Source organism: Acomys russatus, chromosome X, assembly GCF_903995435.1.
Source record: "Acomys russatus chromosome X, mAcoRus1.1, whole genome shotgun sequence".
Taxonomy (NCBI): Eukaryota; Metazoa; Chordata; class Mammalia; order Rodentia; family Muridae; genus Acomys; species Acomys russatus.
This window is the reverse complement of record NC_067169.1, coordinates 108,129,281-108,155,161: the sequence shown is the minus strand read 5'-3', so window position 1 is coordinate 108,155,161 and position 25,881 is coordinate 108,129,281. Positions and strand designations below refer to the sequence as shown.

The 25,881-nt window shown below is 41.6% G+C and overlaps 1 protein-coding gene across 1 annotated transcript in view; it reads right to left on the bottom strand.

The window, feature by feature from the left end:
* Window positions 1-5,324: 5,324 nt before the first annotated feature.
* Window positions 5,325-25,881, bottom strand: part of Slc9a6 (solute carrier family 9 member A6) — a 57,662-nt gene continuing 37,105 nt past the window's right edge. The window contains exons 11-17 of the mRNA XM_051142275.1: window positions 24,818-24,929; window positions 23,424-23,577; window positions 18,810-18,899; window positions 17,724-17,754; window positions 14,661-14,740; window positions 11,130-11,235; window positions 5,325-8,149 (exon numbers count right to left, since the gene is read on the bottom strand). Coding sequence (XP_050998232.1) covers window positions 7,877-8,149; window positions 11,130-11,235; window positions 14,661-14,740; window positions 17,724-17,754; window positions 18,810-18,899; window positions 23,424-23,577; window positions 24,818-24,929 — 846 coding nt within the window. The 3' untranslated portion in view covers window positions 5,325-7,876. The remainder of the gene's footprint in view (window positions 8,150-11,129; window positions 11,236-14,660; window positions 14,741-17,723; window positions 17,755-18,809; window positions 18,900-23,423; window positions 23,578-24,817; window positions 24,930-25,881) is intronic.

Here is a 25,881-nt window from a genome sequence, read left to right as displayed (position 1 = left end):
CGCAAACCATGGCTTTCATACCTCTGTGTTGTGTTTCTCTTGCCCTGGGCCTGCCTCAAGTCTCAGCCCAGATGAGACTCTAATGGTCTGTTGACTGCAAGTTAGAATTTAAAATCCTGGTTGGCCAAAGTCATTAAATATCAAACTCCTGGCTCCTCTTTAAGAAATGGAACTTTGTTGACTTTTTCCAAAGGGTTAAAAAACAATTTTGTATCACACCCAGGGGGTCTAATTGCCATCATCTTGCCTTCTCACATAAAAGTAGCACTGAGGTGATGGTGGTGGGACAACCTCCATTATCTGTCAGAAATCCTCCAGATTTTTCAGATGGGAAAATAGCGCATAATTTTTTTGCCTGAGCCACATGGGCACACAGCTGTATAGGAGATTCAAATGAACAACAAAACCAGGCAGCAAAGGCTCGTGACGCCCAAAGCAAGCAAGAATTGACTACTTCTCAAGCAATTCTGTTTGCTTAGTATCTAAACACACAGCGAACCATTTGAGTTCTCTCCGAACAGATGAAATTAAGCCTTGTGTCTAAGACACACTCATAGCCTCATAGTGCTTTTAATGTCTTTTTCCATCACTACAAAATAAATGACTTGGAAGTCGTCTCTGGAGAGGGACCCAGTACCTACCTGACAGTGCTGATGGGGAACTTGGTGTTCAAGCTGAACACAGAAGGCAGGGCTTCCTAAGCTACAACTGTGATATGGGGTTCATAGTAAAAAAGAGACACTATTTTGGTTACCAGAATAAACCAGAAAATGGACTCATGGACTTGACTTGAGGCTCCAGCTGTGGTGGCAGTGACTAAATAAAGGCAGCTCTCAGTCTTTGCCATGACAGGCACTTGGAAGCCTTCCAATGTGCTGAACTGGAGACTCTGAAGGAAAGCAGTCTGTGAAGTGCTTTCTATACCATATTCAAATAGCACCTCATCACCAAAACCATACAGAATATCCAGCCTCAGTCAGACTTCTTTAATGTACATCACTTCATCTGATCCCCTAATAGGGATGGCGGCTATTTGCAGTGGAAATCATAGCCCACCACCTACCGCAGTGCCTGGCATATGGTAAGAGCTCAAGAAATGCTTGCTGAGTCTCTGACCTGTCATAACTTTATAAAGAAGCAGGCTGAGAGATTCAAGTAGGTTTCTAGAAGTGCTCAGCCAAACAGGGCTAAGACTCCGACTTCCTGATTGTCATTGCTCCTCCCATTCTGCTATGATGCTAGCTGTCCAACCCAATCAAGGACAGGATGACATTTTCTTTTTCTGCCAATAAACATGCATAGAGCATGTGTTCTGAAGCAGACCTCTGCAGCACTCCTGTCCTCTACCTATGTAGTTGGGTTTCTGTCTGTCTGTCTGGTTTTTTTTTTCTGAGACAGGATGCTCTTACATACCACAGGCTGGTCCCAAATGTGCCGCACAGCTAAGGCTGGGCTTCAATTTGTGATGCTACCGATTGCTGACTCTTTCCATTTCTCCTGCCTGCCTCTTCCACTCTCAACGCCTCTATTCATGCCCTTTACCCTCTGTCCCATTTCTTGTTTGGTATCTACCCTTTATTTCTCATTTGTGCAATTTATGGTTTGCTTTCCCTGAAGGGAATGTAGACCAAAGAGCAGGGTATGTTTGGCTTAGTTTTCCTGCTGATTCTTAAGACTTGATGCCGCCACAGACACTAAGCAAGCCAGGGTGGTCTCAGGTATAGGAAGATAGTAAAAGAATAAGGTTGTTTAGCCCAAGGACACAAAGACTCAGAAAAGTCCTTCATCAGCTCCTCTTTTCCAAGGCCCTTAAGGTGACATGGGGGGGGGTGTCGTCTTACTCTGGGTGGGAGGCGGTTGGTTCAGGGTGTTCATTATGCTGGTTAACACTGGAACTTGGATTCTGTGCTTGCAACTGATTTGTAAATCCTGTGAAGGTAGCTCTGTTTTGTTTCTTGCTCAATTATATGACACAGTGTAAGTTTTGTCACTCAACAGACACCCAACTAAAGGAATGTCATCTCACTCTGCCTGGAACAGTCCTCATCACTTCACTCAGCTGGCCCTTGAATTATTCTTGAGATCTAAACTTAAACATCACTTTATCAGAACAATCTGCCCCAGTCCCTGTATCACCAGCTTAACGGGGCTTCTGTAATCACTCCGGGGAAGATTCCTGCATCTTGTTCATAGTTTTTATATTGTTGCATTTGAGGTTATTACTTAAAATTGACTATGTCCCCACTAAAAGTCAAGTAGTTCTTCTTAGATGAGTACTCCCCAAGTACCCCGAGAGATGGCTGACAATGTCTTCTGTATAGCACTTGGCACAATGCTGTGAGTGCTGTTCAGTTGGTTGCTGCTATTCCCACTGTAAGCGGCTCAACATGTGAGCTCATGTCCCTTGAACAGACAAGAGAATGGAACAGCTCCATTAAGTCGGGTAACTGGTCAGCATCATGCTCAGTAGCAACACCTAAGTTTGAACCTAAATCTGTATAACCCTAAAGTGTGGACTTTTAAAACACTACCCCAGAGTTGTTTTCATTTGCATTTCCCTGATGACTAGGGACATTGAGCATTTCTTTACGTGTTTCTCAGCCACTCGATATTCCTCTGTTGAGAATTCTGTTTAGCTCTGTGACCCATTTTAAAATTGGATTATTTGGTTTGTTGGTTGTTTCTTGAATTCTTTATATATTTTGGATATTAGCCCTCTGTAGGGTGTAGGGTTGGTGATGATCTTTTCCCAAGATCATCCTGAGTGATGTAACCCAGACCCAGAAAGACACACATGGTATATACTTATAAGTGGATATTAGCCCAACATAGATGTCCTCTGAGAGAGTCCACCCAGCAGGGGATCAGGATGGATGCTCAGACTCATAGCCAAACTGTGGGCAGAACACGGAGAGTCATATGGAAGAGTGGGGGGGGGGGGAAATAGAAGGATCCAGAGGGGACAGGAGCTCAACAAAGAGACCATCAAAGCCAACAAATCTGGACTCAGGGGCCCTGCAGAAACCGTTGCACCAACCAAGGACAGTGCATGCAGAGAACCCAGACCCCTTGCTCAAATGTAGCTGACGGACAGCTCATTCTCCACATGGATCCCCTAGTAAGGGGAGCAGGGACTATCTCTGACATGGACTCTAGAACCCGAGAGATTCGATCACTTCCCCTTGGTGGGGCAGCCTTGTGGGGGGACACAGAGGAAGAGGATGCAGGCTGTCCTAATTAGACCTGATAGGCTGTGGTCAGATGGTAGGGGAGGAGGGCGCCCCCTATCAGAGGAGTAGTGGAGGGGAATAGGGTGGGTGGGATCGGGAAGATACAAATGAGGGGGTAACAATCGGGATGCAATGTGAATAAACTATAAAGAAAAAGTTAATTAAAAAATATAGCATTCCCCCTACTTTTATGAACACAAAGCCATTGTTTATGATCACATACTCTGGCATGAAAGCTAGGCTGTTGGTGAAAAGGATAAGGCAGCCAGTTTTATTCACAGATTGGACAAAACACAGGAGGAGCCCTTGGCTAAGGCTGCCAGAATGCCCCCACCCAGAGTAAGGCAGCCAACAGGGCAGGAAAGGCAGGGCAGAGCCGGGGCTCTGGGCCTTACCCGGTCCTGAGGGCAAGCAGTTGGTGGCTTGAAGGCTACAACTCCCTGCCTCACCTTCAGGTTGTACTTCTAAATTAGTATGGAGTCTGTGCCTCGAGTCAGGAGGGTGGTTAACAAAGTGGGCTTTTGATGTTAGGTGTGGTACCGCATGCATGTACTTGAAGCTGGGAGGCTGAGAGAGGAGACTCATTTGTTTCAAAGCCACAATGCACTACACAGTGCATTCAAAGCCAGACTGACCTTTAAGGTAAGGTCACATCTCAAAAACAAAACAACAGAAGCTGGACTTTTGGAATCAGACTGAGGCTGGATTCGAGTCATAGTTCCCTGGGTGAAATAAACTCTGCATTTCTGTCTCAACTGAAAAATGAGGGTACACATGTCAAAAAATTAAAACAATAAAAATGCCTTGTAAACACATTACCTATACCTAAAAGGGACTCAGAAATTCAATTCTTATTAACATTTCTAGTTTATTTTCAAGCTTCATCCTGTACCATCTTGATAAGTGCTTCCTGTGAAGAATTTTCAAATTAATTCAAAATATTTATCCATTCATGTCCTTATGTTCTAAGACTGATTTAGGTTAACCGAAATACTGCTCTGTGTGGTGATAAAAGCAAGTTGATTCAAGGCAAAAGCCTTGGGTGTGGGTATGCCCCACCTGTGCCCCTCAATGAGTGAACCCTAAGAAAGGTGGAGTGGATAACAACAACAACAAAAAAAACAAAAAACAAAGCAAAAAAAAACCATGACTGACAGCGTGGTTTCTATCATTCACCAGGTTAGTCAAAGTTGCTGTTGGCAGACTCTATGATGGCTAGTCTTGGTTGTCACCTTGACTATATCTGGAATGAACTAAACCCCCAAAGGCTGGGTACCTGTTTGGGACTTGGATTAAATCACGTAAGTAGGAAGACCCATTTTAATCTGGATCTTTGAGGTGGGAAGGTCCACCTTTAATCTGGCCATGCCTTTGCTGGCAGAGCATACCAAGGACTTGGAAGAAGGACACTTTTGCTCTTTGACTGCTTGATACTGCTGGCAAGTCCATTCCTTCACTGCCATTAAGAGTCCATTTCTTCAGGATTCTAGTGTACACTGAAGACCAGCTGAGACATCCAGCCTTGTGGACTGAATTACTACTGAACTCTTAAGACCTTCCATTGGTAGACAGCTATTGTTGGACTAGATGGACCAGCTGGACCACAACCTGAAAAGCATTCTAATACATCTCACATATATACATTGTGTGAGTGCATGCGCATGTGTGTTGCTATTCTTGGTTGTCAACTTGACTACATCTGGAATTAACTAAAACCCACATGGCTGAGCACATCTGTGAGGAATTTTTTTCTTAATTAAATCATATAAATTCTGTATGTTCTGTTCCTCTAGAGAACCCTAACTAACATAAACTCTAACTCACAAAACATCTCCTGTGCAAAGAGAGACATATCTTTAACATGAAGGACTATTCATGTGGTCATGCTTTGCAGGCAAACCTGGGACTGCCTTTCTGCCTAACCCAATCCATAACCATCCCACCCCCTGCACAATGCGACTATTTTTCACGACATTCTCTGCTATTGCGCTAACAGGCTACAAATCAATGTAATGGAACTTGATGGCTTTGGCCAGTATTTCTTAAATGGTACAATTGTGGCCATAAGCAAATACATTTGCCCTTATACCTAAGTACCCCAACTCTGTCACCTCATAAGTTAAGTTCTGTCAAGTTTCTTTTAAAAACACCAGTCCTCCCCCTTTCCAGTATGTATATAGGTAGAAAATAAATGAAGTCAGCATTCTTTATGTCTCTCTAGAATAAGCTGTGACTCAAATAACAGTGAGTGGTTATTTGCAAGGCTATAATTTTTTTAATGACAGATTTTCCTAAAAGAAACCACTATAACATATTTCCAAGTACTCCAAGGGAAAACAAAAAGCACATAAAGATTAGAAGTCTAGTACTTTAACAGCACACTGCCAAACACAGACTAGGGTAAATGCCAAGAGATCTTAAAAAATAACTCTGAGAGATGCAATGTTCAAGTCAATCAAACATGTAGATTCCACAAACAACAGAAAAACAGGTCCAAGAGCAGTTCACTCATGCACGATGGTAACTCAGACTGTACTTCATCAAAGTTCATTCATTCAGGTGCTTAATTCCAATGGCTGCCTCAACAGAGGTGGTTTTCTCTTTGCATGGGGATGTATACACAGATGAGAGAAGAAAAAACTCTCTGAATACGTAACCACAACAAGCTTGGTTCCCCTTTGATAACATACTGAAGGCAGATTTAGTGGACTCAAGCATTGTCAGTTTCCTTAATGAGAAATCTTATGCATGCTGAAGAGAAACAGGATACATAATTTGTCATGCTAAGTATTTGTAGCCATTTTCATAATGTGAGCTCAGTAATGTGACAGAATAAAAAAAAGATAGTAGTTAAATTATTGTATACCCCTTTACAACTTGAATAACTTTGTGGGTCAATGAGGCTGACATTCAAAACCCCTCAAACATAGATTAACAAGAAATTATTTACTGCATGAAGAGCCACACATCATATAAAACGTACACTTCACAGGAGGAGTTCCTGCATAGCAGGAAAGTCACTACCACTACATAACAAATGGCTATGCCAACAGTCAAGGCTGCCATGAAGGGTAACAACATAAGAATTCCCTTAAAATCTCAAGGAGTGTTTACAATGGCACAGAACCCTTTTGAGAGTAAGTGCAGGTTTGTTTTGGAAGGGTATTTTTCAGTGGAAAATTTGAACATCACATAAGTTATCAATTGTCTAATTGGGTTAGATTTAAGGCAATGCTACTCAGACCTGAGGGGGAAAAATCCACAAAATTTGTATTTTTCTCCTAAATCACAAACAGGTCAGAATCAGCATCAAAATGTATCCCCTTCCATGTATTCAATGTACCTTTAGGTATTTGCAGCATTACAAAATAGAAACTACTGTCATACTATGGATATGAAATGAAAATTTGTTCTGTGCTCTTCCTCAAAAACCATCAAAAATAACACATGGCAGCTTACATGTCTATTATTAAAAAGTAACACTACAATGACGACAACTACACCCACTTTACACAAAGGAGAATCCTTTCAGAGCCGCTGCAGAGCACTGGATTCCTCTTACGGCTGCCTTTGGTGTAGTACAGAACAATCGTGGGTTCATAAATTAACTTTTAACATCAACTACTGACTAACACGTAACCGTTAAACATCATGAGTTTAAAAATTTTACATTTTGCTCCTGTTTGGCTGCTAAAGAGCAGCGATTTAAATTGATATAAAAAACTTGTGATGACAAGGCTTGCTATACACACAGAGAACATAATAAAATATGAAGCAGCAATTACATTTCCTATTTCAACTTATGTGGTATAGAATATTTACATATTTGGGAAGAGAGACCTCCAACACCACCATCCTATGCCTCATGTCCACTTGCTCCAGAGCCCCTAAATCTGTAACAAGTGCCCTGAACTATATACACCTGTACTTTGGCTAAGCCAGCTCGATGCAGTTCCTATAGGCTTGGTGTGAAAGAAAAGGAATAAGGTCTTGGAGGTCATTTATAGCCTTCGTTCTCAGAGCATCAATATACTGTAGTCAAGAAATCTGTTCTTTCACATCAATGGGGAAAAAAGGTCCCCACACTTCAGTCCCCAACCTGAATGGGGTGAGATCAAAATGCCATCAGCTCCTTGCACCACAAAGGGCCACCAGAGAAAAGGGAAAGAAAAAAATCACGACAAAGGCAGCAGCAATCAACAAAAGTTTTCCAACAAAGGAACCTCTCCTCCCTGGGTTCCCGAGGGAATAACAGCTCCCCTCCCCCCCCCCCCCTTCCCTGCCATACACAAATCAATTCACATCACAAGAACTTGGTATTCCGGTTAAGTGTCAGATAAATATGAGAAAGGGTCACTCCACTTTTTATACTTTAAATGAAACACAAAACTAACAGAACACACAACATCACTGTGAAAGTAAGTGTCTAAAACAGATCTGGCCAAAGTAGTGCAGCCAACAAAACTTAAGAGAACAGTTTGTTACAATCTGCCGTGTACAGGGTATTTATATTCTTCCTGTGCCATATAAATAGCATTTATATAGCTTACACATTCAGAGGCATGCACTAGGACTTGTAGGTAGTACACATTTCTTCACAATCACGTGTGCAAAGTTTACAAACCACTAAGTGAGTATTAGAAAGCTTAGGCCGGACTGTGTCTTGTATCATCTAATGAATTTAACGCAGGTTCAGAATCATCCATCGGAAGAACCAGGCGTGTTCCACGAATGACTAGTTCGTGGTCCCCAAATGTAAGTTCCCGATCCAAGGCATCTTCAGAACTGTTGCCAATAAATCTCCTTGGGGCACTGGCTGTTGCGGAGTCAGTGTTCACAGTAGAATCCCCATACGTCAAACTGATATCACCATCGTTGAGAATAAGATCAGAGTCATCATCTTTCAATTGCTCCTGGTTCTAAATACAAACAATATAAGCTTTGAGAGCAGTTAAGCAATACAAGAATCCAAGCCAGGCAAGATGGTAAGGTAAGCTCAGCTATTCAGGGAACCATTTCCAAAAGGAAATAATCTGATACTTCTAGTTAAAATGCCTGGCTGGTAGCTCAGTATACTCGGGATAAAGTCTAAAGTCCTAACCTTGACTTAAAAGACAGTTGGGACCTGTTCCTTTCAGTGCTATCTCCCATCAGCAGCTGCCTTCCCCACCAGCAGCCCCTTCGCTGTGCAGGGTGCACTGAAACACTGACAGCTCTCCCACTCTCCAGTCTTCTTCCCACCTCCCATCCATTAGGTATGCTGTGCCATCCAACCCCTTCAAGTCACTAGCCAACAATATATAGTCTAATTTGCAAAGAAAAAAAAACATGTATATGGGTATAGAAATATGTGGAATGTCATTCAACATAAGCACTCCATGACAGAGTTGCTGGTGAATTCTATTCGTATGTGTGTGTGTGTGTGTATGTGTGTGTGTTTCTGCTATCAAAAACTTACTAGTGCTAGAAATTTCCTTAAATATGCAAAGATTAAAATAAAAGAGTCAATTGAAAAGGTAAGTCCATAGCCACCAATCAGCTGAAATGACTTCCTGTCTAATATATAACAATATAGTAACAAAAAAACCTAACTAGTGTCTGCAATTTGGTTAAAACAAAGCTCTGTGGTGCCTTTGCACATCAGTGGGGGCTCTTTAGCACTTTCTAATTAATGTTTCCTTTAAGTTTGAGGTACAGAAAAAATGTAAAAGGCACATACCTTTTGATGTAGTAATACCCCTTTAAAAATCAATTCTACATACTTATAACATATATCCTTGAACAAATGTTATGCAAAAGTATATTTAAAAGGCAGTCGTTCACTGTAAGTACTGTTTGTAATAGCATAAATAACACAGGCACACATGCATAGAGAAAAGATACCAAGGGATGATGAAGGCAGGGACTAGGTTGAAGCATCTAAACATCATGGAATGCCAACGACTGACAGCAAAGCATCAGAAGCTATGACATGGAAGGAACCAATCCCGCCTCTCTCTTAACCTCAGAACTGTAAAGACCTTTTCTGTTGTTAAGCCATTTAGTCTGTCACAGGAGCTCCAGGAAACTCATACAGTGATGTGTGATATTACTATGCACCACAGGATACATAGCTGTTTCATTTTCGTCTGTGGGTTTTTAAAGGTTGTTGGTAGCAGATTTTTTTGTTTGTCTGTTATTGTTGTTTGAGATTAAGGGGGGGGGGTCTTAATTTAGCCCAGGCTAACCTCTCACTTGCTGTGTATCTGAGGATGATATTGGATTCCTGGCCCTACTGCTGCCACCTCCCAAGGGACTGGGTCACAGATATGTGCCACCACACCTGAAACACACACACACACACACACACACACACACACACGGGGGGGGGGGGGGGGGGAGGGAGCGCGCTATGGAGCTTCTGGGTGTGGATGGTATAAGTTATTGGGTCTCTGGAGTCTGAGAGCCAAGCCCCTGCCTGAGCCAATAGCACTCCTATGCACAATGGCAAAGAACAATGCTTGCATGCAGATCCTGGGCCATATGGGAGGGAGACAAGGCAGCATGGAGTATTCTCCCCACACTACAAGCACAATATGTCAAATGTACAGCAACCCAAAACAAAGCTACTGGCTGCTATTCTGGCTCAGGAACCACTGCCACACTGCCTGTTGAATGTATTCTAACAAAGTGCTGAGGAGGACGGAATCCATGAAAGGGCCATGTCTACACTGCAACTTCTCACTAACCTGGTGTTCTTTTTTTATTTAATTTAATTTAAATTTTAAGTCTTATTCATTCATTTGTTTATTATGTATACAGTGCTCTGCCTGAATGACAGAAGAGGGCATCAGATCTCATTATAGATGGTTGTGAGCCACCATGTGGTTGCTGGGAATTGAACTAAGGACCTCTGGAAGAGCAGCCAGTGCTCTTAACCTCTGAGCCATCTCTCCAGGCCCTAACCTGGTGTTCTTAACGTTACATTAAAGCACTCAAACCTGGTGGGGGTTGAATTAGGGAAGCCCAATCAGTATCACTGATTATTTAAGCATGGAGGAAAAATTAAGTGTTTACATATTAGAATCCAGACTAGTTAGATAACTTTCACTTTCATCTTGGTTGCAATATTTACCAAACCACCAATCATGTAGTAGATAGTGAAAATATACGGAATCTAAATTCTGTCTAGCTGCATCTCCACCCCCAGCCACATGGACCACACAGGGATGCACGTCCTGAAAACCTCAAAGTTATATTAAAGCACAGAACATCTGTTGTACTTAACAGACATCAAAATGGTCCAGCAAAGCATGGTGTCATATGGCATACCATTTTGACTATGATTACTTTTCATTGGAGGGAAAGCTCCATTGTATCACTATTTTAGTTTAAAGAAATGTAACTAAATCTAAGAAAATGTTTTTGAGAACCCTCTCAACTGAACTGTGATGAGCCTAATGAAGACATGGAGACATCCACACCCACTGCAAAGAAATCAAAGCTGACATGGAAACAATGACCTACTAAAACCACCTGCTGTAAGATAAGGAACTGGCCCATTTTCAAAGGCTGTTACCTCTATTTACACATTTATATCTATTTTCTACTTGAATAAAATATGCTTAAATTCCCTCTCATGGATTTTTTTTCCTTTCTCGTGGATTTTATACCTCAAAGACCAAGAAATTCAAACCAAAATAAAATAAAACCCATAGGACTGCTAAACTGAACTTGCTAAAGAATTCCAATTAGTGCATAAAAGCCACTTACTTTGGAGCAAGGTCGGACATGCCTGTAATCTCAGTTTGAGGCCAGCCTGGTCTATACAGCAAGAACCTGTCTCAAGACGACAACAGCAAGAACCTGTCTCAAGATGATAGCAGCAAGTGAGTAAGTAAATAAACGAATGCCACTTACCTCATATGCTTGGGGGCTGGTAAGGCACCTGGCAATGGGCCCGCAGCAGGCTGGGAGTGTGGTAGTGAGAGGAGGCCCACTGTGGGTCAGCAGGGGCTTCAGGTAGCTGTGCACACATGGTTAAGGAAGGGCTGCACTCATTTCTTCACGTATTTCAGAGAACAGGCAGTTTTGTTATGGTTTCAGTGGCACTGGGGAGCAATCCGAGGCCTTACATGTGCTATCCAGGTGCTCTACTTGCTCCTAAAGTACAACTCAGCCCCCAAACGAAACCCTTTACTCATCAGTGCCACAGCATGCCAAACGCTTCAGGCTGGCCAGGGGCTTCCCATATGCCAGCTCATCTCACTGCCACACAGCAGCAGTAAGGCAAAAACGGGAGACCTTTTTATTATCTTGAGTTCACAGACAGGGGCACTGACACACACAGTGCTCAATGAGCCACCTAAAGTCACACAGCTAAGGGAATGCGGACACATCTGCTAGTTGATCTTGGTCTGACTTTAACTCATGAGCCTATTGCATGACATCCTAATGCTTTTCTGCTTTTAGAGACTGAAGGAACACAAGCTGAGTTTAGTGCTAAAGAAAATAAGGGGAAAAGTAAAGAATAAATACTGCGGTAACGTATCCTAACAGGAATAGTTTTGATCATTTATTATGGATTCTGATGGAAGCTCTGAGTTGAATTTCTGTATCATGTTGCTTCCCTTCCTACAAAGCTGGAAGGAGGTGAAGGAGGAAAGAAAAACAAAATCCCAAGACTTCAAACAAACAAACAAACAAACCAGTACGGATCATGAACTCCTTTATCATAGATCCTCATTTCAGCAGAACTGGTAACTCATGGTAATTGGAAGAAAAGAAAAAGAGGAAGAAAAAGGGAAAAGAACGGAGAAAGGATAGACACGTATCACATCCCTTACATTATAAAATGAGAACCTGGGGCATGTAGCTCAGTGGTAGAGTACGTGCCTAGCATGCTCAAGGTCATGGGTTCAATCTCCAGACCTCATGAGAAGTTATTAGCTACACACAGTGGTGCACACCTGTGATCCCAACACTCTGAAGACTAGAACAGGAGGAGTGTGAGTTCAAGGTCAGACTGGGCCACATAGCAAACCCACCTCAAAAACCATTTTAAAGACAAAAGGTGAGGCTGGCAAGATGGTTCAAAGTTGAAGGCACTTGCCAACAAGTCTGAGAGCCCGAGTACCACCCCCTGAAGCCATGCAGGAGAGCACCGACTCCTGCAGTTTGTCTTCCGCGCTCTTTAGCACCTTACCTCTGCTGACAACACAGGCCCAATCCATACATTAATAAATCTTTCAATGCCAACATTCATCTATGCCTATACCATACAAACTAACATATTCTACTAATATAAAGACTGAAGCTCTTGCTCTAAACACATTGTCTACACAAAGCCACTAAAACCAGAACGGAAAACTTGTCAGAATGCTGAACATACATAAGTGACAAAAGCCCTACCTACTAGTATGAACAGGGCTTTGTTATATCAAATTACCAAACAATCTGGCAAAAGAAAACTCTGGAGAGTTCTGTCCTTAGCTGAACAGTGGTGGCGCATGCCTTTAATCCCAGCACTTGAGAGGCAGAGGCAGGTAGATCTGTGAGTTCAAGGCCAGCCTGGTCTATAGAGCAAGTTTTAGGACAGCCAGGACGATACGGAGAAACCCTGCCTCCAACAACAACAACAAACACAAAAAAACAAAACAAACAAATAAACCATACATACATACATACAGAGAGATTCATGTGATTATAAAAATAAAGAAAAGGCTGGGCATGGGAAAACATGCCTGTATGTCCAACACACAGGAGGCAGATGCAGGAGGATCATAAGTTTGAGGCTAACTAGGCAGACTTTGTCAACAACAAAACAAGGACTGAAACAGAATGCATATCTAGCATGCATGTTGCCCTAGTTCCAAGCCCCAGCTCACTGAATTATGGCTAAATTACACAGGTGCTCAGCAAAGGAACAAAGGCACAAAAAGTCTAAACATGATGTATTCCGAGTATAGCTAATTCATGTTGATAGCACTCTGAATTAGAGTTGCTCCTTGGTGGGGTATGGTGGGGAGGTGTTACTGAGTGAGGAGAAGACAGGGCACCTTCTATTGTGCTATAATACTTACATATATTTTTATATATGTATATATTATATGGGTAATAGGTACACAGGGATAGGTGCTGGTCAAAATCCATTAATCTGTTTTCTCAAGATTTACATACTTCATTGTATTTAAATTACAACTGTATTGTAACAATCCGGTTAAATAAGCTTACTGAAATCTAGACTGATGAATAACTAATTTTTCCAGGGCTCTAGGTGTTAAAATTGGTAGAGCTTAGTTTAGGTGTTTACTCCTATAAGATTATATAGGAAAGTAAGTTATTTTTCTAAACTGGGATCATTTAAATTGTTATGTAGAAAATGTATGTTTTATTCTAGAAAACTAAAAAAATGTTAAGTAGGAGGAATGAAAAAACCCCAAGAGATATGGGAATGGCATACATCCAAGATGCTGGTAATGGAGCCAAAAGTAATGACATAATCTTTAAACAATTTAGAAAACTTAGCCTCTCACTCCCTAATGGGAACTTTAATGCCACAGATATGCTTGAATTTTTGCATGCACATGGTCATTTAATTTTAAAGTACTTGCCAAAGAATGGAGGTGAAAATATAGTCAACAGAGCATATACAGAGGGAGGAGGTCCCCCTCAGTCACAGACATAGGGGAGGGAAGTAGGGGGGAAGCGGGAAGGAGGGAGGAATGGGAGGATACAAGGGATGGGCTAACAATTGAGATGTAATATGAATAAATTAATAAAAAAAGTAAAACAAAAAGAAATTTTGGTCAACAGAATATCATGAAGGGATTCTAGTCATGAGGGCAAGTGTATTTTTCCTAAGCATACAAGGTTTGTGATCACAAAGACATTATGAACAGGAGTCTTGGAAAGATACACTCTCCCTTCACCCCAGCTTCCTGAGCAGTGCAGTGACAAGCACACTGCATATTTCTTCCATCTCATGCTCTCCCCTAAGGCTTCCACCAAAGCAAGCACACTGACAAGGAACAAATACCTTACACAGGATTCTACCAATCAGCCCAAGGACATCAAACTGTAAAGATTCCTCAATAAATAAATCTCTATCTTAAAAAAAAAAATAGCATGCCATTTAGGCTCTGAATTCCCTCTGTAATAACCAGTGACTACTGGTTCCCTGGGTTTGTAGAGGAATTCCTTGGCGGGAAAGTCTTCTCCACTACACTGATGGAGTGAGGCAGGTTTTCTATTCTGCTCTGGGTAGCAGCTGCAGCTTAGTGGTAAGGTATATGTTTGGCATGCACAAGTCACTGGGCTCCTCCCCAACACCCCCCCCCCCCCCCCCCCAGATATGTTGGTGCTCACATACGCACACATGCGTGCACCAAGTTGTTGTATCAAACTACACTTATCTGTGCCTTCACTATCATGTTCTATCATTAAGGATACTTATGATCGAAGTTGTACCACATCCGGAAGAGCCAGGCACTCTCTGCTTTGGTAGTTCGCCTTTCATTTTCAGGAACACCCTGCAGACAGATGATACATAAATCAATATCCAGGATACAGACAGGTTTATTTCAAGCCATTCCTTTGAAGCATCAGAAAGGTAGCATCCAGGACAGGTAACATTAGACATTCAGGGGCTTGTATCCTGCAGCTTTGGTGTAGGGAACTGAAATGTTTTTCTAAGCATCTCTATGACTCAGGAAGCTTGCTAATTTATGACTCTGTTACCACTTAAAAGTCATCATGGGGTCAATTAAAGAAAAGGAGGCCATGAATTTGAGAGGGAGAACAAGAAGGGAGGGGATATGGGAGAGGTTGAAGGCAGGAAAGCAAGGAGGGGGTGCAACATATAATTTCAGAAATATAAAAAACATCAGTATGGGGTCTAAGGAGATGTCTCTGTGAGAAAAGTATTTGTCATGCAAAACATGAAGATCCAAGTTCAAATCCTCAGAACCCACACACAGCCAGGCATGGCATCAATGCTCTGTAACTCCAATGCTAATCGAGTGAGATGGGAAGAGTCTTTGGCAGCTCATGGACCAGCTACCCTGGTGTACACAGCAATCAACATCAAAGAGATCCTTTTCTACTATACCCAAGGTTGCTTTGATCTCCACATGTACCATGGCACATGCATGCCCATGTGCACATATACATACATGAACACACACACACACACACACACACACACACTAAAGAAAAGCCAGTATAGGCTAATCTACCTCCTCCATCTGAAAGACTTGCACTGCTCATGCAGTGGTACCTACAAAAGAAAACATCTCATGCTATCTTTGGAGAGCTGTGTTGTGGACTTCATTTTCAAAGTTGCTACCATGCTCAGTAGTCGGGCAATTAGGTTATCTAGACCTAGTCCTGGCTCATGAACATTAATTAGTTTGGGAAAACCTCTTTACTTCTCTGGGCCTGAATTTCTTCATGTATAAAATTCAAGCATTGCAGGCTCCCTGAGGTCCTTTCCAGAACTAATGTTCCATGGTTTTGTGATTTTCTAAGGGCACAGAGTTTAGAGTCTGGGTTTTCTCTCCTTCCTGTCCTCTCTAATCCCAAACTAGCTTTCTTTCCCCCCTCAACATGTGTCAACACATACATTAAAAACTACAAAACTATTTGAGAACATTGTGTGTGCTCACAAACACAGAAGAACTTCTCTACTTGCCTATACATCGGTATATTTCTCATGCCTTCACTTCTTATTTTCTTGTTTACTTTTTGGTGCTGAAGATAGAACCAGGGCCTCATGCAAACCAATTACACATTGTACCAGTGAGCTATACTTCTCGCCCACAGAGCTGCCTTATTTTTTAGTTTTTGCTTTCACTTCTTTTTAATTTTATTACTACTACTACTACTGGGACTACTATGACTTCTGCTGCCTCTGTGTTAGGTGTTATCTTCTTCCAGCATGGGTTGCAGGGATTGAACTAGGTCACCAGACGTGCTCAGCAGGCACTTTTACTCACTGAGCCATCATGTTGGCCCTGCCTTCACTTCTTGTAAAGCGAATCATCTATAGTTCTTACCAGTTAACTACTGTGCACCCCTAAGTTCCATATGGACTAGAATCTTCCTGGAGTTTCATAATGGAGATAAGCATTACTGAGTAAACAATGCAATTGAGATGTCCGTATGGGTTTTAATTTTTTAAATTGTATTTATCTCCATCAGTGTGAGTGTGTGAATGTGAGAAGGGGGGAGGGAGAGAGATGCATGTGGAGGTTTGAGAACAACTTTGTGGAGTTACTTCTTTCATTCCACCTTTACATGGGTTCCAGGGCTCAGACTCAGATTGTCATGTCAGGCTTTTACAGCTAGCACCTTTCCCCACTCGGCCATCTTGCTAACATTTGTCCAAAGGGTTCTGGAAGCAATGGAAAAATCCTTCTTTCCATTTGCCACAATTTGTAGTCACCGATCTGGCACTTTCTATACTTCTCCCCTGTGATGGCAACAGGGCTGTGTTAATATACTGCTTTATCACAAAGGCACTGAGACGCTATGAGCCCTCAAACCTATCCAGGAAGCTTGGCAGGGTGGGAATGTATGTAAGCTGGTTTGTCCAAGGAATTCTACTTTAAGATTCTGACCACAAAATGGGCAACTACTTCCTATATCACACACATACACACACATAGTCATCACTCAAAATTACTATCTAGGAAATGAATCGAGTAAATGTTTTCGTTTAAAGCACACATGCCCTACGGAAAATACTGCATGGCTTATTTCAGAAAACAAAACAATAGGACTTATGTTTCAAAAGATATTTTCCATCTTCAAAAACCTCATTTGTGATCTCTCATTGAATGTGTAATAGAGAATCAGTTATTCAGCGGTGATCAGAAACCATTAAAAAGAGGGTGGGAAATACCAGAAAGGGTTAGTCTCACAAGGGCAGACAGCTATGCTGTGCTCAGTCTACAAGTCAGGAGATCATAGGAGGGGCTGAGAAACTGACACACGGAAGGAAGGAAGTGAGGAGCTGTGTTGAAAATGCTGAGGCTGAGGGTAAGAGAGTGTAACCCCCAAAACATGCAGGAGAGACCAGCTGGAGATTGAGAAGCTTCCAGGCAGCTCTCAAGGGCAGCTGCTGGCCGTCCAATTTGAAAGCTGCACAGGAAGAGCAGCTGGAGTGGGGCTGACATCAGAGACAAGCCTTCATGCGCAACTGGAGTGGAAAAAGACTCCCTGTGCCAGAGCGGTCACTTGAACACCCAGGAGCGCTTAAGAGTCTATTCTCCTCGGTGGCAAAAGCCCAGGATGGCTATAGATAGGAAAGCTGTCTGTCACCCTTGATAGCCACTTACTGCCTAAACTATGGCTCTGTTTCTATGGAGCAGTGAGAAAAGCCAGAAATGATGTCAGTTCAAAGCCGAGGCAAACAAAACAGTACCAAAAAGGCATGAAGTCTAAGAGAGAGTTTTCTTTCCAAATGACTGAACATTGGGCAGGAACACAGGGACAACACAAGTGCATATTTACCAAATGTTCTTGGTCTGAATCAACACCAACCCTAAAGGAAAAACACAAAGAACAAATGAGATTTTTGAATCCAACAGAAGATCTACTCATATATGTACATTGTCAGGCAAATACTTTTCTCAACACACAAGCTCCAGAATGGTTCACGCTCTCTCTCTTCTCTACAGCTTGGGGTGGACAATTCTGGCACCCACCATCTTCTTTAGCAACAGCTTTGGGTCTAAGGCTAGCAGGGCAGATGTTCTACTCCTAAAACCCCACTTACGAGTTTCAATAAAATAGCCCTTCTTCTCTCAATGCCAGCCCACTCTAAGCAGTGAGGGAGAGAAACGCTGTGGGCCCAGGTTGTCAGTGTGAACGATTAGAAAGCTTCACAAACAAAACTGGCAGACTGCTCTCATGGCAACATTGGTAGGCTGACAGAAGGGGGTCCTGTTACAGGGGAGCTGCAGGGTAATTGCTGGGCAGTAGCCTTGGTTCTTCCTAATCCTTATGTACCTACAGCCAATTCCTTCTTTCGACATCCCAGGGAGCAAGTTCACTATCCACTTCTCTGAGTCTCCTCTCTAGACTCCAAATTTGCCAACTCCATCCTTTCTCCTACCGTGCCGGCCAGGTTTCCTCTCCTTGCCGTCCCCACTGTGCCAGCCCCCTTTCTGACTCACATGTTCTGTTGAGTAAACCTTTCCAGCTGCCAGGCTCTCTCCCAGGGTGAGGTCTGCAAAGCCTGGAGCTCTCTAGGTCACAAACCTTAGGATCAAGTCTGAGGTCCTTTGCAAAGCACTCAAAAGTCTCTTCAGAGTAGTGGCCAGCCCTTACTCCAAGCTACTCTCCCACCCCTATCACTAGCCATTTTCTTCCATGTATCCTAACCCACTCCTCTCCCCAGACACTTGTCAGCAACAAGAGTCAGGCCTGGTTTTGCTTATGCCACTCCTCCCCTCAGGCTGTAGTTCGTGTCCCCTCGCTTTTCTACTCACTTGTTAAGTACCAAAGTAGCTGCTCAATGGGATGCCCCTTGTGCTTCTGCAGCACTTTCTAAGTTCTTTATTACAAAACACAGCACAGCACAGTATAGTTATTTACCTGTCCGTCTCCCCAAAAAGACTGTGAGCTCCTTGAGGGTAAAGGCCATGTCTCAATTCATCTCTGTATCCCCAGAGTCTAGCATAGTACCTGACACACAATAGGTGCTCAAATGTTTATTGATTCGGTTACCAACTACAGATAGCACAGACAACACAGAAGTACAAGAAGCTGTAGCAACAACATCTGCAAAGACAACACTCAAAGGAGGAAAATGATACAAAGGAGGAAAAAGACTACATCTGGAAGGTGAGGAAGTCATGGTCAAGTATTTGAAAACAGGTGGCCATGACTAGATTCAAAACTCAAACAAAGGCTCATTTTCACTTTGTTGAAACTGGCCAGACACTGTTTAATAGCTTACCAGCCACATTGGACTCTAACCATATTTGTGTATCTCAAGTGACATCTAGTGGTCAAGATGATAGAACACTTACAACATTCAAAGGGCACACTATCCAAAACCAATGCAATAAACATTTACAGAGCACTTACTATTTGCCAGGCACTGCGCTAGGCACAGGGCATAGACATGAATTAAACATGGTTCCTGTCCCCAAGGAGCTCACAGGCCCGTGGAGAAACAGACCCAACTACAGCAGACTTCCAAAGAGTTTGCTGTTTAAGGGAGGATGGGGTTGGGAGTACTTCAAAATAATTTCTAGCTAGGTGAGTTCTATCACCCAGAAATGGAGCTAATATTACCTCAGAGTGTTTCTATAAGTATTAGCTGACAACAATGTACTGGAAGCATTTAGAGTGCTTGGTGCATTGCTAGTGGTAAGCGGTAAGTAGCTCTTCTAGCAATACTGGGATGAGTGGGATAATCACTGTGATAGACAGACCCAATGCTACCCAGCAACTCCAAGAAAAAAAGAATGGGGGAGGGGAAGGGTCGTTGTGTCAATTCTTGAGAATGAAAGAGAATCACAGGCAAAGCAAAGGCTCCGAGACAAAGAAATGCAAAGCATGTGCGCTACCTAAATAGTAGGGAGACAAATGCGACTGTCACAAACTGTGTGAAAGGATTTGAGCTGATTCATTCATTGGCAATCCACTGCTTCCAAGACAGAAGGACATCATCTTTTTACATTGGAAATTAGACCATGTCATTCCCTTGCTTTAATAGCCTCAAGATTGCCACTGTACTTTCAAATTCAAAGTCTTCAATAGACAATACTACAAGATCCTCCAGCAGGAGGGACAGACAACAGCTCTCATGCACATCCAGTGGTAAATAAGGTCTCACTGGAACACAGCCATACTACGCGGTTCCCTATCACCTGATCTGGGTAGTTGAGACAAAGACCTCATGACTCCCCAGTTGAACGTCTTTGCTACTGGCCGTTCACTGGCAGTTTTCAGAATGCTGACCCCTTGGGGTCTTGTTCACCTTTTTTGCTACTTACCATTTGATCATGTAAGCTTTTCTCTGTGTCAAACAGACCTTGAAGCCTTTGCTGCTGACTGTTCCCTCTGTCTGGACTGCTTTTCCTGGTCATCGATGAGCTGGCAGGGTTTTGCCACTCAGGCAGACTGAACTCAAATATAACTTCTCCAAGAGACCTTCCCTGGCTTCTTCATGTTAAATGTACCCCACTCCCAGTCACTATCACAGCTACCTAGTTTCCATCACATTTAGTATTGTCTAAAACTGTCCTGCTTGTTTGTTTGCTTAATATCACTTTTCCCACTAAATGGGATCAAAGGCGGGTTTTTTTTTTTTTTCATTTTCTATTTTTTTACTCATTGTCCTTTTGAATACGGTTCTGTAATTTTAGCACTACTGACATTTTAGGTCAGATGATTCTTGAATTGTATGTCTAGACAGTAGCCTATTCTGTGCCCTGTAGGATGCTAACAGGATGCTGGCCTCTGCCTACTAGATGGCAATGGCAGTCCCTTCTCTTGGATGTTGCCGTCAAAAATGACTCCAAATATTGTCAAATATCCCAAGGAGACAAAACAATCTGCTAAGACCCAGTGACTTGGAGGCTGAAACAAGGAGTGTCCTTCCAACAGCTAGTGCTCAGCAGATACTGACTGAGAGGCTCTGTAAACGGCATACTTGAAGTGGTGTGCAAAGAGCTGTGCAGAAACCAGCTCCCCAAATCCTCTGAATTCCAGGAGATAGGTTTCATGCTGCAGATGTAGAAACTGGGGCCCTAAATAGTCAACTGCCTTGCCCAAAATTAAGAAGGAAGGATGAAGAATGCAAAGGTTAAGCTTGTGTGTACATGAGTTTTCAACAGTCCCAACTCACCAGCAACTTCATGATTATACTCCAAAATGAGAGGGAAGGAAAGAGACACTTAAGCAAAGCCTTTCCCTTTACTCCCAAATACAGGTAGGAAGAAAAAGACAACTTTTTAGCCTTTAAATGCCAATATAAAGATAAACTAATAATTACAGCAATAGTAAATGCCTCGGAAATACTAACATTTTCTATTTATGGTAGTTATTAAGAATTTACAAAAACAAAATGAAATAAAAATAATAAAAAAAGAATTTACTAACAGTTAAAAATAGAGAAAATGTAGGATCTGTGATATAACTATTAAATAAGTGTGATAACATTTTAAGCCAATACATGTTTTACAAAATTAAATCAATAATGTGAATGAAAATGTAAAAATGAAGACTATGTGTTTCACAACTCTTTGACATGCTAGTCTTCACTGTATTAAAAAACATCCAGTAAGGACTATAAAAATATACAACCTCGCTTGAGAGTGGAGGGCCATGGGAAGAGTTGGACGATGGTACCCAGGAAGGACTGGAGGGAGGATAGTCCTATACTTCTATTCCAATTGGAAACATACTTTGAAAACCAACACATAGCCTCTGTTCACAAGCAGGCCAAACCACTGCAGTGAAACAAGAAACCAAGAAGTAGTCTAAGACAAAAAGGCAATGGATGTAAGTCAGCCTCCAACTGCGCTGCAAGGCAGGCAAGATGGGGCCAGCCACAGAGCTGTCAGCTCTAGTGATGTAGAGAAAACCCAGTGTGGGTACCTGGGGTTTTGTTTTTTCTTTTGAGGAGAATAGTTATGCAGGGGTGTTTTGTTTGTTCCGTGTGGTGGGCAGTGGGGGGAACAAAACTGATTCTCTATGGAATATTAGTTCTTCTAAGCTATCTCATATTTTGTTGTATTCTCCCTGGAAGAGTATTTCATTACAAGCTTTAGAGAAAAGGACTTTAGTCCTGTCAAAATTTACCACACTCATTTCTTGATGTACCATGGTCTGCAGGCACTAAGAGCAGAAGCTCCTCTGTCTGCCATTCAATTACCTGTATGATATTGACCATTTAACAATCTTTTCAAGCCTATTTTTTAATAAAAGTTATTATGATTAGATAAACGTGTTAAGCACATTTAACAGAATGCCTGGCACATAGTAGGTGCTTAATAAATGTCAAGTCCTCTTACAAGGAATAAGTAGGGCTATGAGCGCATTACTGGACTTATAAAAGCATATGCTGCACTCTATTACCTACACACAGAAATAGCACAACAATGAGAAGACAGGGATTTGAATAGTAGAGATTAAGACATTTACAACATTCACTGTGCAATCAGCACTAGCTTATCTTTGCAATGATAAAAAGCATAATAGAAAGTTAAAGAAACAGGAGACAGATTCTCTAATAGGAGAAACACTGTTTTTCCGAATAAGGCAAACATATCCCAGAAGCTTGGTAGCTCTTAACATCTATGAAGTTTCAGCCAAACACAGAACTACAAACTACAAAGGCTTCAGACACAAGCTGCTGTATCCATGGAAACAAATGCAGAACTCTTGAGATACAAGAGAGCTTTCTAACTGAATACATTAAGCAGGACACACTGAAGACCACTACTATAGGATTTTGGCCCCAGTTTGTTTGTCAGGTTAGAAACATTGCTGATCAGAAAGAGCGATACTGTTCAGTATCAATTAGAGTTGAAGGAAACTGGACTCGTACACTGCTGATGGGTCGAACCTGGTAACCTAACAAAAAGCCTTAAATACATGCATAGATTACAGATCAATCAATTCCGTTTCTGGAAATGCATCCTATTGAAATAATTAAACAAGAGCATGGTGGCCTGTTGTCTTCAGAACATGCATTTGGTAATAGTAATAGTAGCAGCAAAACCCCCAGATGGAAATAGGCAAAGCCTAAAAACAATACAAGCTACCAAAATAGGGATTTGGTTAAATCAGCCAGGATACATACAGCGATTCAAATAATAGGGAGATGTTTACCAGCGCTAATGTCCATGCTGTAATATATTTTCTCCTATTATAACTTTTCAAAACCAGTATAGAAGGAAACTTTAGTGTTGCCTGTTTGCTAAGATGCATAAAATGCACAGCAAAGGTCTGGTACACTAACCTTTCAGAGTGGTAGCAATGCTTTTCATTTCTTTTTCTTACAGTTTTATTTTTTCTATATTGTGTTATGCAGTTTTTAAGAGGGAAAAATTAAAGTTTAGATTTCCCAAAGCATAGAATCTTCTCATCATTAAAAACAAATTAAAATAAACTGAATTTAAAAATAAAATAAATCAACAGAAGTAAACTGAATTAAAATGGAACATGAAAATGAGGTCCCCAGTTCCCACTTACCTTATATGCAAACATGACAGCATGGCAGTGGTGCCACCACCAAATACCCACACAGTAAAAAACACAATCAGAAGTGTGGTGCTGAACATCATTTGGCGTGCATAAGTGGCAGTATCTCGAATGGCTAAGGCAAATGCCATTGCACCACGAAGGCCTACAGGGAATACAAAATTGCTTCTTCAATAACTCATTGCCAAAGCAGACTATATAAACTCAAAAGATATAAACCATAACCTCAATACTTGGGGGCATATAGACAACTACGAAATAAATATTAACATAAGTAAAGAATAATTGGCAGATTTAGCATACAATACTGATTTTCATTGATCTTCTGTTTGTTTGATTTTCAGACAGAGTTTTGCTAATATAGCCAAGGCTCTTCTCAAATTCATAATCCTCCTACACCAGTGGCCCAAGTGCTGGGATTGCAGATTGATCTTTTAACAATTCTTTAGTCATTTATGTATGGTGATGTTTGACAATGCATAGAAGGGTGTGAGCACTGCCACAATCAAGACAGAGTATTTTATTCTTCCTGTACAAATTACTTTCTGCCATCTATTAGCCCTACCTCTTCATCACTCTGGCCTGCTCTCCACTATTTTCTTGTTTTTTAAAAATTATATCAATAGTATCACACATGTATATTTTGAGACTGTCTTCCTTCATTCAGCATAAGACTTCTGAGATTCATGCCACTATGTGAATAAATGTTTCTTTTTCTTTTTATTATTTAGTAGTCTTCTGCAGCATAGATTTATCTGGTCCTTCCTGCCCCGTTTTCTCATTGAAAAAACAGACAAATACAAGGTCTGGTAGTTCAGGTCACTAATCCCAGCAATATGGGAGGCTAAGGGAGTAGAGTCACAAATAAATTCAAGACCTGTTTGAACTACAGAGTAAGTTCAAAGTCAGTGTGACTAACTTAGATCCCATGTTAAAAAGCAAAAATTTTAAGGGAAGAGGCTGGAGAGATAATAGGTATAGATAACATTGATATAGATATCTTAATGGTAGAGTGTTTGCTTAGCATGCATGAGGCACTAGGTTCAATCCCCAGTACTGAAAAAGGAAAACAAGTTAGTTATTTTCAGGTTTTTTTTTGGGGGGGGGGGGAAGAGCAATTATAGATAGAACTACTACCAACGTTTACTTGTAGGTTGTTCTGTAAAAATGCATTCATCTTTAACTTCTTTATTTTGTGTGACATATTTTGGAACCAACAATTTGGAAACGGAGTGAGCAAAGTTCCCACAGAAGGGAATGGGAGAGTCTACTTGAGAATGCAGTCTCAATTTTTCTGACACAACACTTCAGTCTCAGACTATGGAAGTTAACATGTGGCATGAGTGGTAGCTTGCAAGGTAGACAGGTGAGAAATTGAAACTTACCAGCAAACATCATCATGTGTTGAAAATTTGATCCAATCTTACTTCTTCTACCCAAATTAAGTAAGAGAGACAAGGGGTAAATATTCGCAGCTCTTCCCAAGAAAATAGCAATCTAAAATCATTAAGGGGTTAAGGGTCATTTCTTTTACTACTGGCCATTTAAACTATACATTCAAGGAGATGAGCAAGCAGTCTGTCTATTGTGTTTAGCGAGCAGCTAGAATACAGTCAGTATGCCTGGGGAATGGTCACTTTGCTTTTATTTCATTTAAACGAATTTGAACTGAAATAATCACACGTGCTTAGGTGCTACCCAACTTGCTAGTTTAAGTCCAGCATGTAGGAGAGTCGTCAGGTGAAGGGAAGACTGTATAAAAGAACCTTTCTTACCTACAGCATCACAGACTCATTCACTTCCATTGCAGTGCTGATAGGAAGGAGTTTAGCTAAACGTCCTCTTCCTTCCTAACAGCACAAAAAAAAAAAAAAAAAAAAAAAAGAAAGAAAGAAAGAAAGAAAGAGCAGGCAACCCAGCCACTTCACACGGCTGAGTTCCCTGCAAAGCCCTGCTGGCTCTCACTAAATGTGCACTTCTAACCTGGAAAAAAGGTTTTACATCAGTTCAGGTGGCTCTTCACTAAGACGCAATTTTGGTGTCTTTTTATCCAGTCATTGTCTACAGAAACCTGTATTTTGTAATTGAAAATTTTACTGCAGGGTTCCCAATGCTACCTCCACCACATTTCCTAAAAGGAATAATAGAACGGGACATGTAACATTAAAAACAAAGCAACGTGGTTGGAACACTGCTGGTGTAAGTCCTGTTCAGAGATCAGAGAGAGTGCAACTGCTAAGACCAAAGGCAAAAGGAACTGCATGTAAGAATTATATATTCATTAGCGGCACTAGACGTAGAAGCAAGAGGACAAGAGTTCAAAGTTAACCTTAGCTGAAGAGTGAGTGTGAAGGTAGCCTGGGCTACATGAGACCCCATCCGAAAAATAAGAAACATAAACCCACCAAAATGAGAGAAAATGATATGCTGGTTGATAGAGCTGCTTTCC